The sequence below is a fragment of the Rhineura floridana genome, chromosome 4 (genome assembly GCF_030035675.1).
Source record: "Rhineura floridana isolate rRhiFlo1 chromosome 4, rRhiFlo1.hap2, whole genome shotgun sequence".
Lineage (NCBI taxonomy): Eukaryota > Metazoa > Chordata > Lepidosauria > Squamata > Rhineuridae > Rhineura > Rhineura floridana.
The window spans coordinates 211,662,122-211,680,230 of NC_084483.1; the positions used below are offsets into that span (position 1 = coordinate 211,662,122).

At 42.9% G+C, this 18,109-nt stretch overlaps 1 protein-coding gene across 3 annotated transcripts in view; it reads left to right on the plus strand.

The window, feature by feature from the left end:
* The window catches only part of LOC133384085 (beta-galactoside alpha-2,6-sialyltransferase 1-like), a 32,503-nt gene that overhangs the window by 11,313 nt on the left and 3,081 nt on the right, over positions 1-18,109 (plus strand). For all 3 annotated transcript variants that reach the window (XR_009762458.1, XM_061626007.1, XM_061626008.1), the window contains exon 4: positions 14,544-14,645. Coding sequence is in view for 2 of the 3 variants with exons in the window: in XM_061626007.1 (XP_061481991.1) it covers positions 14,544-14,645 (102 nt within the window). In the remaining variant the exon portion in view is untranslated. The remainder of the gene's footprint in view (positions 1-14,543; positions 14,646-18,109) is intronic.

The window sequence follows — 18,109 nt, forward strand, 5'->3', positions numbered from 1 at the left end:
AAGTGAGCCTCCTGGCAAAAACACGGAGGGAACGAGGCTGCCTCCTCTTCACCGCAGGACCTCTAGAGCCTGCCCAACAAGCCCTGGATCGCGATGGGGCTGGAAGTGCCGCCGAGCGTCCCCTGAAGCCTCCTCTCTTCAAGCTGAGGAAACTTCGCAAGAGGCAGGAGATGCTCTTGCAGCAGCTCGGCTTAATCTGCGTGATCCTCTTCTTCGTCTGGTGCATGTCCACCCTGCTCTCTAAGCTAGGTAGATGGCCGGCCCGAGGGAATGAATTAAAAAGATGGGGGTGGGTGGCAAAAGACTGAGTTTGCAAAAACAGGACTGCCTCTGTATATCTCCCCCCATCCCCAAAATCTGGTCAGGATGTGTTTTCCTCCAGAGCAATAGCTGTTCCCAGACTGGCATCCGTTCATACCTAAGTGTTTCCTAGGTTGCTTACACACCATACATTTAAAGCATCCTCCAATAATCCTGGGAACTGTACTTTATTCCTCACAGAACTACAGTTCACAGGATTCCTGGGGGAGATGTGGTTTAAATGTATGGTGTGTGCTTAAGAAGAACCCAGAGCAACCAAACCCAAGTTCCATCTAGTCTAGTATCTTGTTTCCCCACAGCAGTGGCCAGCTGGATGTTTTTGGGAAGCCCACGGCCGGGCATGCAGGCATAGCCTTCTTTTGTTGTGGCTCCCACAGCAACGGGTATTCAGAAGCAAAACTGCTAAGAGCTGGAGGTTCCATATAGTTAGCATAACTAGTAGCCATTAGCAAATTTGCATTGTTCCCCTTTTAGAGCCTTAGCCTTCTAAGCTACTGGCCGTCACTACATCTTGTGGCAATGAGTTCCACAAATGAATTACACCGTGTGTGAAGAAATACTTCCTTTTTTCTGTCCTGAAGCTGCTGCCAGTAGGAATAGTGATGTGCCAGGCAGTTCCTATTCATTTATTTATTTGTGGAGGCCATTAACTATGCAACAACAAAATGTAAGGAAATGGAGATTTACATAGAAGAAAGAATTAAGTTTCGCGAACTTCCCAGGAGGATCCCTCCGCCTGTGCAGCTCTGAGACGGGCTCCCGTCTTGGATGAAACTTTTTCAGCCTTAAATCCAGTCAGAAGGGTCTTTTTGACTGGGGATAATTTCTTCCGGATAAGGAAGAAATGTGAGATTTCCCACACAACTTTGTTGTGGTTGTGGGAGACTGGAATTTGTCAGAATCGTCTGTGAAAGAAGGTCTTCCAGCAGCTCGGACAGAGCGAGGATTTATAGCCAGCTCAGCTGAATAAGTGACCCTTTTTTTCCCTTTTTTAAAAAAACGGACTAACAGGCAAGCATCCTCCTGTCTATGCTTATCACTTTCTTATCTATACAGCTAAAGAGATTTGTCAAAGGATCAGCAATTAAGAAAACCTGGGTGAGCCAAAACTTTCCTTCTTTTTTACTCACGGAACTAAGGGGGAGGAAAATAAAAATAGCCTATCTTTTTCCTATTGCAAAAAGCTGACATGGAAAATGGCATTGTAAAGATTACAACGGATGAGGGGTTTCTGATTGGAAGAGAAAAGAAAAATCTTTTTGATTTATAAGACTTTTGTGTAATATATGTCTGGGACTATTTTTTCTGATCTACTTTTTCTTTTCTTTTCTTTTTTTGACAAATCTGCTCATTCTCATTGCTACTAGTCATTAGGACGCTGTGAACTAAAGCTGTTTTTGCACTTCTGGGCATATAAGAGATAAGGGCTGTCTAGAGTGTGACGCCAGTTGGTTTGAAAGATTAACTCCTTTATAACTGGATAAAGAAATAAACTGCTCTTTGCTTGGGACATTGAAAATTGAAGGAGTTTAGTTCCTTTGGCTTTAAGAATGACAATTAAGAAAATCATGGATGTACAAGAAGGGACTTTATCTTTAGACATGTTTCAGAAAATAATGAATGGGATTAAGTCAATAAAACAAGAATTGAGAAATAATAGACAAGCGTGGAGAATTGAATTTGATGAAATGAGACAGGAGCTGAAAGAAATTCAGGATTCTATGAGGAAGGAGAATAAAGATAGATTTGGAAAACCGAAAAAGGATGAAAGAGAAATTAAAGGCAAGGTTCAAACTATGGAGATTGGATTAAATATGGACATGGAAAAAGATTTGGATTTCCTGGTTGTGATGGATCCTGGAGACAAATATTATGGTTTGGAAATCAGTGCTGTCCCTGAAGGAATTGAAGAGATTGGAGATAAAGATATTATCGGTTCAAAAAAATTCCTGGACTGGAAGGATTTGATGGAACTTGAAATGGAGAAAGTTAACAGAATTAATCCCTGTTTTGTGTTAATGGAAAAATCTTCAAGAGATGTGCTAGTGTATCATGTAAAAAAGAGGAACAGAGATGCGGCTTTGCAACAATACTTCAGTGATACGTTCGGAATTGATGGCAAGAAAATATCTGTGATAAAGGAAATTCCTATCAGACTTTTATTATATGACTATGACAGCAAGATTATTGGGTGCGTAAAGATGGAAGATGGAAGATGGAACCAATATGGATAATGGAAGAAGAGCGATTTGAAATTACTGGACTTAGTAGACTTGATGAGTTGGATTAATTGACATGTTTATTTAGAAAAAAAATTGATGGACATATATCTCAAAGATTGGAAACTTCTCTTTGACTTTTTGTGGAAGAATGAAATGATATGATGTTAATGAGATTTGAAACCAATTAAGATAACCGCTGGAGGAAGGTGATTTTATAATCTATTAAGAGACAGGCTTGTTATATATTATAGATTTATAGCTGAACTACGACAAATCGGAAGTCAATATTTTTATTTTTATTTTTTTTATTGTATTAGTTATTGATTTGTGTTTTTTTTCTTTTTCTTTTGTTTTGTTTTTGAAAATCTGAATAAAAATTAATTGAAAAAGGAGAAGAAAGAATTAAGTTTCAAAGAAGAATGCCACGAGAAACAAATAACTGAGGATGTAGGAGTTGACAATAAAAATCTGTTCACTGGGAAGCTTAATATAAACGCAAATGAAACAACTCTAATGAGTAGCTTATATAAACTTCATGATAAACTGGCACAAATAGCAGGTGATCATGAATGTGGCAACTCTATCAAGAAAGGTCTTTCTCTTCAGTTGGCGGCTATATATTTGAAAGAGAACTCCAGATTTAGAGATCATTAAGTCTCTTCTGTTCAAAACACCATGCTTCTGTATGAATCAAGAATGCCCTGGTCAGGGAGCACATACCACCAGCTCCATCAGTGGCCTGAGAGAACTGTTGGCCCAGCCCCTCCTTCATCCTCCCTGTGGCTGTTTAAGACCTGCGTGTGCTGAGGGAAGGCAGAAGCAAGGAAGCCCAGCCCAGGCAGTTTGTGCCATCAGCTGCTGAAGAGACCATCAGTTGGCCTGAGAAGTCTCTGTTGCTCTATATTTTATTCTACTTACTTGTTTAGTATCTTAAAATTGTAAACTGCCTTGGGTGCCATGGCAAAAAGGCAGTATATAAGTGTAGGTGAATGAATGAATGAATGAATTACAGTAGGACCCCACTCATACGCAGGTTAGGTTCCAGACCCCCGGTGAACAGCGAAAACCACCGAAAAGTGGATCAGCTGTAGCGCGGGGGTCTGGAACCTAACCCGCTGATTGTGCCAGAGAAGGAGGAGATCAGCTGTAATGCACTCCAGCTGATCTTCCCCTCCTCCTGCATGATCAGCTAGAGCGGGGTCTGGTCCCGCAGCTGAATGCTAGCTACTCTGGGACAGGAAAGCAGAAAGATACCCCTGCATATAAAAATCCAGCATTGCAGGAAGAGCGCTGAGTAGTCCGTAAAATAAAAGGGTTTTGTGTTGTGCTATTTGTAAATTGTGTGCTACACATCCTTTATATCAGTAAAATTTATAATAAACTTATGTACGTATATATATGCATACATTTTTTTTCTGGAGAGCCTGTTGTTAAACATTTACCAGCACACCACTGGGTAAAACTGACCATGGAGGAGGAAGAGGGGGAGGGGACAGGAGAGGAAAGGAGGAAGGGAGGGGTTTGGAAGGGAATGGGGAGGGGGCAAAGGAAGGGGGAGGAAAGGGGCAAAAGGGAGGGGATAGGAGGGAGGAGGAGGGGAGGACAGGTTTGATAATTTGCATGCTTTTGGAGTTCAGGGGGATTTACTCCTGTACAATCATGTTTAGGATAGGTGAAATTGACCTGGGGAAGGGGGGAAGGGTAGGGGTAGGAAGGAAGGAAGGGAGGAGACTGGGTGGGTAGGCACTGTGCAGAGGGGAAGCCCCTTTCCTTTCCAAAAGGAAAACATTGTGAACAGTATCATTGTTTTTCAGGGTTTCCCCCACCTTTTTATTCTACAACAGGTACATGTAGTCTCCCACCCAAATTTAAAACAAAGCTATCACTGGCCACACCCATGCTAGACCTTTATTTCACTTTAGACAGTCTTGGCTTCCCCCAAAGAATCCTGGGAAGTGTAGTTTGTGAAGGGTGCTGAGAGTCATTCAGAGATTCCTATTCCCCTGACACAGTTCCAGTGGCCAGAGTGGTTCAACAGTCAGCCCCTCTTCTGGACACTGTAGCTCTATGAAGGGAATAGGGCATCTCCTAGCATCTGCCATCACCCTTCACGAACTACACTTCCCAGGTTTCTTTGGGGGAAGCCATGACTGTCTAAAGTGCGTGGGTGTGGCCTCCTGATTAGCCAAGCCAAACAGCTGTGAGTCTGGCTTTTGATTCTTACTGAACATGCCCAATGTAATAATAGACTTCAATGTTAAATTTCTTTAATTAATTAAAAATCAGCCAGGCATTTTTTAAACTTTAAACTGCAGAAGATGTTCAGAGTATGGGACAAGGTCAGTAATACCCACTTCTATTTCCTTCTTCCTTTTTTTCCTAACCAATATGGAGGAGATTGGTAGTGAGGAGGGCGTATGGCTCATGTGTAATTCCTGTGCAGGGTGAGAGCTTGTGGAGTGAACTGAATGATAGGAGAAAGTTGCCGGATGCCTTCAGAGTGAGAGTCTGTAACTGGCAGAAGGGTGGCCCTCCCTGGGCGTGAGAGAGAGGGGGAGTAGATGTACACTGTGTGAAAAACATTGAGTGGGTCTGACTTCCTAATTCTCACAGAGGCCTATTGGGATAATTGGCTCAAGTAGGTTTTGTTGGTGGGCTCTAGTTGGGTCCATATCAGGTGTTTAGGAGGAGACTTAGTAAGGAGGGACATGGGTGATGCCACCCCAATTTTGGTGATCATGGGTAGAGGGAAGTATAGCCATGGGGAGGTGGTGAATTACCATAGAAGACGAGGGCAAGGCTATCTGCATCTCGTTCCTTGCTGCCACTCCTCCCATGGATGGGTTCCTTGTTGCTTATATGCTGTGCCCACTGGCTTGTGTGTGTTGTTGTTTAACGCCAGTTCAGTACACAATAAGACCACTCTCATCCATAATTTGATCATGGATGAAGGTGCTGATTTGGTGTGCATTACCGAAACCTGGGTGGGTGAGCTGGGAGAAGTTGATCTGACCCAGCTTTGCCCACCTGGATACTTGGTGCAACACCAGCATAGGCTGCAGGGACAGGCAGGAGGAGTTCCTGTGGTCTACAGAACTTCCATCTCTGTCACCAGGAAACCACTTTGTCTTGGAATTGGCTGTGAGGGCCTGCACCTGGTGTCAGGCCTATTGAGTTCTATGGGGCTTAGTAAGTCCTTAGTAAGCCCTATTGAATTCTATGGGGCTTAGTAAGTGTGTTTAGAATTGTAGCCTTCAGGGACATCCATCTTTACTTCTGAGTGCTCCTGTCTAACATCTCCACAACACTAGGCTCCTTTCTTCCTACAATGGCCTTCTGGTGACTGGGCTGGCCTGAGGGCACTTAAATCCTTCTTGCCAGAATTAAGTAGGCTAGATTAAATGTTCCCTACCCAGGCTCTAGCTTTTAGCTAAGATTTCTATCTTAATTTCCAATCAGAGAAATGTTTTTGTTTGAATTGTATGCTCCAATGTATCATGCTTAATGACATCACTAGGGCCCATCCCCATGACATCACTACAACCTGCCCCCGTGACATCACTAGGGCCCACCCCTGAAATCTCAGGCTTTGGGATGCTTCTGACCTGGCAACCCTATTGTGAACATGGCTGATTTTTAATTAATTTCAACAAATTATGAGACCACAGACAGAAAAAAAATCCAACAGGGGTCTGAATTATTTTTCTCTTGTTTTACACTTTGAACTCTGGATTCTCTCTGAGTGCTGTGTGTATCACCATGAAAACTTAGAGAGTTGTTAAGCAAGTGTTTCTGAGATCAGGACTATAAGTTTTGTAAGGTTTTGTTTTGAAATGAGCTTATAGGAAGCAGCAGAATGGCATGGGGGTATTTTCAGTTTGACATTGTGGAATGTGAAAAATCCATGCTGGCTATAGTATACAGCAGTGGTTCCCAACCTGGGGGCCATAACCCCCACAGGGGCCATGAAGTAATCCTGAGGGGGCCATGAACAGTAAAGAAATGAATTCTTTATTATTATTTTTAAAAGTCTTCATTCTCTGGATGCTGTCTGCTCCCCACTGCCTCTGCAGACGACACCTCCCCCTTGCTCCAAATGAGAGGGGAGGCCATTTCCTGAAGTGCCAGAGCATCTTTCAGGCACACTAAGGGCAGGCATCTGCCTATAAAACACGTGGCAGATGCCAAAGGAGGCTGAGGATGGAGCTACCAGGAAGAAGAGGGGATTACTATCACTGACTCCTGTCTCCTCGCACTGCCACTGCTACCAACACCCTTACTCAGAATGAGAGAAGAGGGCTTTTTGTGAAGCAAAAGAAGCAAGGCTGCAAAGGAAGGCTGTTTCCCCCTTCCTTCCTGGCAGCCAGCCTGCCTGCCTTTCTTGGCTCCTGATTCACTGCCACCTCCTTTTAAAAATTATTGTTATTTGCGAGGCTGCCCAGATCTCGCCTTTGGCCTAGCAGTGTGGAAGCTCAGGACTTGCTCGCCCCCCACTTCTGAGGCTAAGTGTGCATGCCAGGATCCCTCCTTTCTTCCACCTACACTCCACCCCCACCTCTCTCTCCAAGATGCTGCAGCAGTTCAGAGCATCCCCCCTCCCACCTGTCCACATGCGTGCATGCCTACAGATGCTTGGAGGAGCAGCAGGTGTGTTTGTATGTGGGCGTGCGCTGATCTGTCTCCTGCTCCACTCTCATTCCCCAAGTGCACGATAACCAAGTCATCAGTTCTGATTTTCATCCCAAGGTGTAAAAGCACTAACCCCCCTACTCAATCTATCCACCCTTTTGTCTTCACAATCTAGCATCCCCACCTCTACCACACTGCTTCTTTTATAATAATAATAATAATTATAATTATTATTATTATAATAAAAAGCTCACAGGTTAGCTGGTCCACATACTGCAGCTGAAATGTATTTAATTAGTTATCATTGCAATTATATTCCACCTTTCCTCCAAGTTGCTCAAGGTGGTACACGTGGTTCCCCCCGCCCCCTTTACATTTTATCCTTACACCAACCCTGTGAGATAGGTCAGGCTGAGAGACTGTGTTTGGTCCACGGTCACCCAGTGGGCTTCATGGCTGGGTGGGGATTTGAACCTGGATCTTAGTCCAACAGTGTAACCCACTGGTGTTGGGACACAGGACTGTACATCTTCAGGTTATGTTTGTGTGTGGGAGTGGGATACCAATTTGATGAACTTCTGCATTAAGAAAAGAAAGCAACACCTCCCTGTCTACAGGGAGCCTTTTATGGAAAGGGATAGTTGGAGATGTGATTTTGCCACACAGCATTTTTTCAATTAACAGAGGCTAAAATTATAATTAGAGGGGAGGGGGGGTCATGAAAGTTTTTGAGCTTATAAAAGGGGTCCTGTACCCATAGAGGTTGGAAACCACTGGTGTACAGTATAATGTGAACTTGAATAAAGGTGTAGAGAGAGTGTGGGGTTGGATGGGGAGGGGAGGGGAGCCGGGTTATCCCCTTAGGGCAAAAGGCAGAGCAGGACCATCGGTCTCAGGGGAGCAGCAGGACTGCAGAAGAGGGAAGGCCTGGCTTGCCGGAAGGAGGGGAAGGGAAGGAGAGAGAGAGAGACAGCCTCCTGCCTTGTGCCAATCTTCCTGGCAGCCCTTCCCTCCTATGGACCAATGCGGTAACTCAATATCCGGTAAGCTGTGTTTTCTTTTAGCTCCGTGATTGACCTTTTTTAAACTCTTTTAGTTATTTTTAGCAACCTCTAAAGATAGTGAGCAAGGCCATAAGTCATGTACTAACATCCAACCGAAAGAGCTGGGAGTCTGTTGAAACTAGTTGACCTGTTGTTTCTCGGTTTTGCTGTGGAAAAAGCCCACTTACAAATTGTTTATGGGAAGCATAAATTACATGCTAAACGATGGTTGAGATAACAGCTGGAGTCACACTGACTTTTAACTGGGCCGAAGGTCTGCAATAAACTGACTTTCTCATGGAAGGAGTACAGACAAAAGTTACTGATTTCTTCTCTTTGAATTGCAGACCTCTAGAACAGCCTATTTATTCACAACAGCTACAACAGACACGGAAACCTACACATGAGTGGTCTCTCGATAGGGGGCTTTACGCAACTGGGATTTTATCTAACCAAATAACTAAATCTCTTGCAGAGGAATTAATTGATGCAGGATTTAACTCGAACATAAATGAAACAAACGAAGAAACATACCAAGACATGATAACAATTGACTCTTATCAAACATTAGAGGAACAACTAGCACCACCTGGTGTTAAAAAACTAATAGAAACTAATTCTGCCTTGGAAGTTCTCCATTTACAAAGATATCAAGCTTTGCTTGAAGAAGTAAATCTGGTAAAAATTTATATAGCAGAAACGAATAAACTACTCACTACGTTGGTGTGTGCCATGGGACCCAAGTTAACGAAGAACGATGAGGCACTAACATCTGATATGTTGTCTAATGTTGTTACCAAAAGAAAAGACAACGCCACAAAGAGAACTTCTTTACTCCTCCCTGATGTCAAACAAATTAAAAAGACCAAAAAATCCAAAAATATTAAGAACTTTCAACCAAAAAAATCCAAGAATTTTAATTTTACACCGCTATTTAAGGTGTTGGACTCCCAAACAAGATCCAAACTTGCAAAGCATAAGGGGAAAGGCAAGAGATCTAAGCATACTTCTAAGCAAGCAATTATAAATCCTGACACAAAAAGCGAAAGCTCCAATATTGATACTTCCAAAGATGATGATACTGCTTCAATATCTCTGATGTCATCGTCAACACAAACAGATTCCAGAACTGACATGCTCTTGGCTAGCTCCAAACTTCATTCTTCCCCCTGGAACCTGGTTCTTCAATCTACTAAATTAGTTATTACTTACAATAGTTCACCCCAAGGATCTAAATTTCATTTTCCAAGTATTCCTTATTTGGACAAACATTTTGGCAGAGCATTGCAATATGGTACCAGAACTAACTATATTAAGTCGATGAAGAACATATCCATCAATCCCTATAAGTTCCTACTTATACTGACCTTTCATTCACAGCATTATGCCACACAAATCTTTCAAGTAAAAGACTATCTCTTAAGGAAATACAATTTTACTCTACAAAGGTATTTTATTAACATGGCTTTTCCTGATCCTCTTGCTGTGAAATCTGCTCTTGTCACATCTGGGAAATATCATAGCAACCTCTCTATAGAGGATATAGCTACAGATGCTAATCTTTATCACTCTATCCATCCATCCCAGGCGGCTTCAACACCTCTTGCTGGCACAGTTCCAGAAGCCTCACTGATGCTAAGTAGACTGAAAGAGCTAGAACCGGAGGAAAATCAGCTTACACAACTTTACACACAACTTCCCGATATAGAACGTCAAATTCTCATCAACAAGTTCAATAGACTGATTAAACACCTTAAGGATACTGCAATAGAGGCTGATTATTTCAAGGAGTCTTCAGAACACGGATTAATTGGAAATTTTCTGCCAAACACCTCGTTCCCAGGCCTAAGGAATCCTCCTCCAGTCCTTAATTCATCTATATCTCTAAATCCAATCATGGTGGGAGATTCATGGGACAAAGCGCGGTTTCTATATCCAAAAGAACTTGGTTCTCCATCTAATCCTAGTGAGAAATTCCAGTGGAATATTAATATCGGAAGTTCCACAACAAAAAGAGGATTACAATTGTATGAAGTTGACATCAACAATGACTTCCTTGTAGATGCATCTCCTGCTCAACTTATCGAAAAAGCCCTATGTGTTTCATGTCTTTCGAAGGATGCTATAACAGTACCAGATACTCGTGAAATCACAGCTGCGCCAGTGCTAGATAAATGAGATAATCATCCAAACCTTATTCTTCCTCGTCAGTTCCCCCTTCCGCCTGTCCCACCCCCTATCAGTCAAGGGGGAAAGTCCCCTTTTCTTCATTGCCCAAATCATTCTTCTGTCAGACATTCGGACATAACATGCCTCTCATGGAACATTGCCGGCTGGAACAACAAAGCCAGGGACCCAGATTTTACAAATTTTATTCAATCCTTTGATATTATTTGTATACAAGAGACCTGGATTTGCGACCAAAATCCATTTATTCTCCAAGGTTTTAGAACCTGGGTTAAGCCGGCCACTAAGAGTGCTGTAATGGGACGAGCTAGCGGGGGAGTTGCTACATTAATAGATTCTACACTTGATGTTTTGGTAACAACTCCTGCTGATCCCTCGCCTGACTTTTGCCTGTCGTTAATAATCACGTTTCCTACACTCACAAATTTGTCTCTCTAATTGGATATCATTGGGTAACTATCTAGAAATCCTCGGGCTTGCCTATCCATCTCACTTGCTTTTAATTGCTGGGGATCTAAATGCAAGATTGGGTCAGAACTACCCTTTAGTGGGAGATCTAGTGGGAGTTTCTCTGGATGATCTTCCTCTAATACCCAGAGATTCTAGAGATAAATCCATAAATTCAAATGGGAAATCCTTGTTTAGACTAATGATTAGTCATCAGTTAATTTGTTTTAATGGAACTTTTCTTGACTCCTCCCAAGGTTTTTTCACCTTTATATCAACTGGGGGAGCCAGTGTGGTTGACTACTTCGTAGGTACCCCTTCCTTACTCCCGTTGGTCAAAGACATGGTGATAATAAATAGAGCAGATAGTGACCATCTTCCCCTTTGTCTACATATAAGATTGCCTAGCCTAAACATCTTTCCTTGTGTTTTTAGACCCATTTTAGACAACTTTACATGTTTAAGGCTTATTAAGTGGTCAATTGACACTGCAGCCTCAGTAAAACAGTGCTTAGAATCACCTCTTTTAGCAGAGTTACATAATCAGGCTATTACTGACCCTGAGGACATCCTGGGTATTTTTGAGAAAGTGTCCTCAGCTCTCAAAAGTCAGGTATCCTCTGTTATTCCTGTAAGATCAAATAGAGGTTCCAATTCCTGGTTTGACCGGGAATGCAGAGCCATGAGGAGAGAGTTATCATCACATATTAAATTCATGCGTCGCAATTACTCAAATGAAGCTACTCACCATTTATTGCTACTGAAGAGAGCATATAAAAAACTCCTAAAGGAAAAAAAACAAAATTTCTACGTAAATAACTGGAGAGAGCTGGACCAGGCAGTCCAACTGAGAAATGATGATGTCTTTTGGAAACTTGTCCAGGGGGGTCTTGCTCAGTCCGATCCAGTTTCTATCCCTCCGATTCTACCTGAAACCTAGGTCGCTCATTTTACTAACATTTTCGGTGCAGTGTCATCAGCCCCTCCTTCCCCCTTAACAGGGTGCCCTAACATGCCCTATTGGCCACCAGTTAGCTGCTCTGAGATCGGCGACTTGATATTGACGCTCCGCACAAATAAAGCTCCAGGAGAAGATATGTTGCCCCCGGAGATTTTCCTTGAGGAAATTTCATGGTGGACTCCGCTATTAGCCCCTCTCTTTACCCACATTAATAGCACGGGAGACTATCCGCAAGGCTGCCGTACCAGTATAATTATCCCTATCCATAACAAAGGTGACCCAGCTGAGCCTAGTAATTATAGGCCTATCAGTCTCCTCGATATTTCTGCTAAACTCTATGGCCGTTTTTTACTAAATAAATTGGAGGAATGGGATATAAAGAACTCGATTATACATCAAGAACAGGCGGGATTCAGAAAGGGAAGGAGCACACTAGACCAAGCATTCATCCTACACCATCTTATAAATAAGGCCATTAAAAGTCCATGTTCGTCGCTCTATGTAGTGTTTATAGATTTTGCGGCTGCGTTTGACTCGGTGGATAGAGAGCTCTTATGGCACAAACTAGCCCAATCTAATGTGGATAAAAGATTGGGGTGGCTCATTAAATCTCTCCACCAGTCAAACCTTTTAAGAGTTCGTTTAGGCAGAAATGGGGCCCTTTCCCGTACTATTCCATCCTCAAAAGGTGTGAAACAGGGCTGCATATTGGCTCCCTTCCTTTTTAATTTTTTTATTAATGATATAATTCCAACCCTGTCCTCTCTTAAGTTTTTTCCCCCCTCTGTTGGAGTAGAAAAATTTTCAGTTTTATTATACGCAGACGATTTGGTACTTTTTTCTTTAAACAAAATTGGCTTAAAAAGAATGCTCATAAGTTTAGAAGGATATTGCAAAGCAAATCACCTGTGGATTAATCATTCAAAATCAAATATTATGGTCTGTGGAAATCATAGGAAGGCCAAAAGTCTTTGGACGTTGAACGGAATACCCTTAGAACAAATCCAGTCATATAAATATCTTGGTATAAACTTTTCCTCCACACTTTCATGGAAATCCCAATTAGAGGTCACTAAACTTGCTACCTCTAGAATACTTGGCCAATTAAAAAAATTCTTTTATACTCGAGGAGGTCAAATGATTGCGCCAATGTTGAAAATCTATGTAGCCAAAGTCTTATCTAAATTACTTTATGGGTCCGAATTGTGGGGTCCCTCTCTTAAATCATCTTTGGAGCCCCTTCAAAACTCCTTCTTGAAACTCCTCTTGGGCCTACCGTGGGATACCCCTTCTGCCCACGTAAGGTTCGAATTGGGTATCCACTCATTGTCTGCCAAAATTGATTTGGCAGTTTTAAGGTTTGCGAGGAAATTTTTACTGCTTGATAACTTATCTGTTCTCAAAGGTTGCTGGCAGGAACAACTACAAAATGGAGGTTGGGCTCAATTAACTATGGCCTTAATTGAGCACTATAACCTTACAGCCAGTAACTTAAAAATCTTCTCCCCTAGGGAGCTACGAAACTTGGTCCTTAACCAGGATGAGACCCATGATAGGTTCCACATAGCGAAGTCCCTGTATTCGCATTGGTTCCCTCTCTTTAAAACTAATCATGTTATTGCTCCCTATTTTGCCACTTTACTTTCTTCTACGAAACGTAGAGCTTTTACTGAATTGAGGTTTCAGACAATGACTACAGCAGTTTTAGAAGGCCGATATAGGGGCGTCCCGAAATCCCAACGTTTCTGTATATGTGGAAAAGGGGCGATAGAGGATCTTACTCATTATTTATTGAATTGCTCACTCTACAAAGTGCCGAGACGCAAATTCTTAGACCCGTTTATAAAGCCCAGGGAGGCTCTTAGCCCTGATATCTTAATAGCAGATTTATTGGCTGACAATTATAAAGAGGTTACCCTAGCGGTTGCAAATTTTGCGCTGGCAGCAAAGCACATTAGAGCTCATTTTGTCAAATCTAATAATGATAAACCCTGAATAACTGTGATATGTTTTGTTTGCTCAAAATGCTGTTTTAAAATGATGTTTTATATCTGTATAGTATATTTGCAATGGCCTATGGCTAGAAGCAATAAAGTATTTTCCTTATTTTCCTTCCCTCCTACGTTTCAGGGATCTCTGGGCAGGAATTTGTGGGCTGGGTGACCAAGAGATTCACAGTGTGTACAACACACACTAGGGCAGTTGCTGAAGAGCTTGGCTGGGCCTCATTCACCACCACCCCTCTTCATCTGTGTATCATATGCATAAGTTGCTTCTGGGCTCCTTGAACAGGGCAGGAAGGAGCAGCTTTCTCAGGGTAGAGACATACCTACTGTCGTGCTGCTTCCAGTGTGGCGTCTCCACCTCTCTCTTCTGAAAATGGGGCACATGGCACATCAGACCCTTTTCACTGCAGAACCTGGTGGGAGCAGCTTGAGTGTGTTTTTAAAAATTCAGCTTCAAAGCGATTTCACAACTGATCAGCAGACCAACCTGTTCCCCCTCCAGGTGTGGCCAGTGGAAATGCTTTGCTGTTGGAGACAATGTGTTCACAACCTAAGACATTTGCACAGCTGAGGCAGCTGCCACAGCCATTTTGCCCCCCAGCAGTTGCCCAGTCCCTGGCAGTCTTGGGTTGGGCCAGCCCCAAGCATCTCTCTCTTCTCCTTGCATGTGGATAATTTGTTTAGATCCTGGAGCCAGGCAAATTCTGACCTACACTCTGCCCCACAGCTGATGGCTTCTCCTGAGCAGCATTTTCTGGATGGGCAACTCTATGCACAGGGAACCTTAGTTGCATGGGATCCAGCCCCTTTTCCAGGGGACCTACAGGAGGTGAGCCTCTCTCTGTGTCTTGTGCATGGGGCAGGAGGAGGGCCTGGTATGTGTGGCAGAGATTAGAGGGGAGATCAACTGCAGCAGTGGGTGTGTAAAGAGAGCGGGCAGAGCATGCTTTTCACTGCTTCTGTGAGATATTCTTCCTTCAGGTTCCTTTCTTTCTTTCTTTCTTTCTTTCTTTCTTTCTTTCTTTCTTTCTTTCTTTCTTTCTTTCTTTCTTTCTTTCTTTCTTTCTTTCTTTCTTTCTTTCTTTCTTTCTTTCTTTCTTTCTTTCTTTCTTTCTTTCTTTCTTTCTTGTGTGGAAGGAAAAACTTTCCAGTCGATTTATTGTGCTCCAAAGGACAGAGTATATTGAAAATATAAAGATAGCAAAGACCAATGCATTGGGGGAGAAGTTCCGTAGAACTAACTCTGAAGAATCACAGGCAATGCACAACTTTTTATAATCAATTTTACATCATATCTTGTATAGTGGCTACAGAGGTATCTATGTCCTTGCCTCCTTCCTGTCAGGTGGTCAGCTAGAGGCATCTGGGTCTCGCCCATCTAACTCGTTTACTCCGAATAGCATCCAAAAGCCACGCAGACAAAATTAATATTAGCACACCCAGATGCCTTCCATCTCATTCAGCTACTTAAAGCAACTTTTAACTGCTGCTGAAGCTTGACCACAATCTTGTCAGCATCTGATGCTTTCGGTTTTAGTCAGAGCATAGTTCCTCAAAATATATTTCATGCTAAAACACTGCTTTGGATTTTACTTTGCTCTAAATCAAACACAGAGGAATGAAATGATCCATTAATAATTGATGATTAACAATAATCAGAAATCTATAAGGCAATAATCAGAAATCTCATTCCTCACTATCTATCTATCTATCTATCTATCTATCTATCTATCTATCTATCTATCTATCTATCTATCTATCTATCTGTCTGTCTGTCTGTCTGTCTGTCTGTCTGTCTGTCTGTCTGTCTGTCTGTCTGTCTGTCTGTCTAAAACTAAACTAAACAACTACTTGCATATACATTCATGGCATCTGAACTGGTGGTGACTGACCAGGAGCGAGATACTGGGGTTGTAGTGGATAGCTTGATGAAGATGTTGACCCAGTATGTGGCAGCTGTGACAAAGGCAAATTCCATGCTAGGGATCATTACGAAAGGTATCGGAAATAAAGCTGCTGCTATTATAATGTTGTTATACAAATCTATGGTGCAGCCGCAGTTGGAATACTGTGTACAGTTCTGGTCACCTCACCTTAAAAGGATATTGTAGAGCTGGAAAAGGTTCAGAAAAGGGCAACCAGAATGATCAAGGGGATGGAGTGACTCCCCTGTGTGGAAAGGTTGCAGCATTTGCCGCTTTTTAATTTACAGAAAGGCAAGAAAGAGATGACGTGATAGAAATGTATAAAATTGTGCATGGCATGGAGAAAGTGGGCAGAGGAAACTTTTCCTCCCTCTCTCATAGCACTAGAACTCCTGGACATCCAATGAAGCTGAATGTTGGAAGATTCAGGACAGAGAAGTACTTCACACAGCACATAGTTGAACTTTGGAATTCCCTCCCACAGGAGGCAGGATTGCCACCAACTTGGATGGCATCAAAAGAGGATTAGACAAATTCATAGAAGATATGGCTATACATGGCTACTAGCCACAATAGCTATGTTCTACCTCCATAATCAGTGGCAGGATGCTTCCAAATACCAGGTGATGGAAACTGCAGGAGGGGAGAGTGCTCTTGCACTCAAGTCCTGCTTGCAGACTTCCTTTAACTGGTTGGTCACAAATATTGGCAAAGCCCACCAAAACAGTGAACCTGCATTGCCTTCCTTCTGAGGAACAGTGGAAATATTTCACAGAATCATAGAATAGTAGAGTTGGAAGGGGCCTACAAGGCCATCGAGTCCAACCCCCTGCTCAATGCAGGAATCCAAATCAAAGCATTCCTGACAGATGGCTGTCCAGCTGCCTCTTGAATACGTCCAGTGTTGGAGAGCCCATGACCTCTCTAGGTAATTGGTTCCATTGTCGTATGGCTCTAACAGTCAGGGTTTTTCCTGATGTCCAGTCGAAATCTGGCTTCCTGCAACTTGAGCCCATTATTCCGTGTCCTGCACTTTGGGACAACCGAGAAGAGGTCTTGGCCCTCCTCTGTGTGGCAACCTTTCATGTACATGAAGAGTGCTATCCTATCTCCCCTCAGTCTTCTCCAGGCTAAACATGCCCAGTTCTTTCAGTCTCTCCTCATAGGGCTTTGTTTCCAGTCCCCTGATCATCCTTGTTGCCCTCCTCTGAACCTGTTCCAGTTTGTCTGCATCCTTCTTGAAGTGCGGAGACCAGAACTGGATGCAGTACTCAAGATGAGGCCTAACAAGTACTTCACATGATTTGGAAATTTTGGGCTTTTATGTTTAGGAAAAAATAACATAGCTAAGGAGAGACACGACAGAGCTCTATGAAGTGAAGCATTTGGGGTGGAGAAATTGGGGAGAGGGAGAGAGACATTTTCCTAGAATTATGAGAGCTTGGGGTCATCTAATGAAAACCCCTGGCAGGTGATTCAGGATGCACACACAATACTCACATTGGAGTATTTGGTTGGCCACTGTGAGAACAGGATGCTGGACTAGATATGCCACTGGCCTGATCCAACAGGTTCTTATGTTTTTATGTAGTGATGGCTACTGGCTTAGATGACTTTTAAGTGGGGTAAGACAAATTAATGGGGCAGGAGTCTTCCATAATGGCAAAACAGCCTCCAGCATGAGTGGTAGTTTAGCTGAATACCAGCTGCTGAGGAGCAACAGGAGCATGAGAGGGGGTTTCCCACTGTGGCATCTGGTTGGCCACTGTCCAAACAGGATGCTGAACTAGATGGCCTCACTGTGGCCTGATCCAGCTGCTCCTTTGTGTGACATTTTTATAGTTTGGTGCAAAAAGATATACCTTTCCAAAGTTCTGGGCTCCTGGCCAGAAATGGCTGCCTTTTCACCCCCAGTTCCAAGGTGTGGCATGGCCACGAATGGAGAAACTCTCTCCCCCCCCCCACAGGCTAAGGCAGAGTCTTGAGAGAAAGAAATTGTACGGATAAGGCACTGCCCATGCAGACTTTGTCCTTGCTGTGGTTTTGTTGTTGTTGTTATGTGCCTTCAAGTCGGCTACGACTTATGGCGACCCTATGAATCGGCGACCTCCAAGAGCATCTGTCGTGAACCACCCTGTTCAGATCTTGTAAGCTCTGGTTTTAAAGGCATCAAAAGTCAGCAAGATGGACTGGATGACATAATTTCTAGCCATTCCCAGGTCTTTTTCTGGAGTCATCCACAGCGAATTAAATGTTTACATTTCCAGGATATTATAAACTAATTTCTGCCAGAAATCTCCATGATAAACACCAGGATTAGAATTCAGACTAGAAATTCTAGGTTTTGAACTCTCTAGCTCCTCCTGCT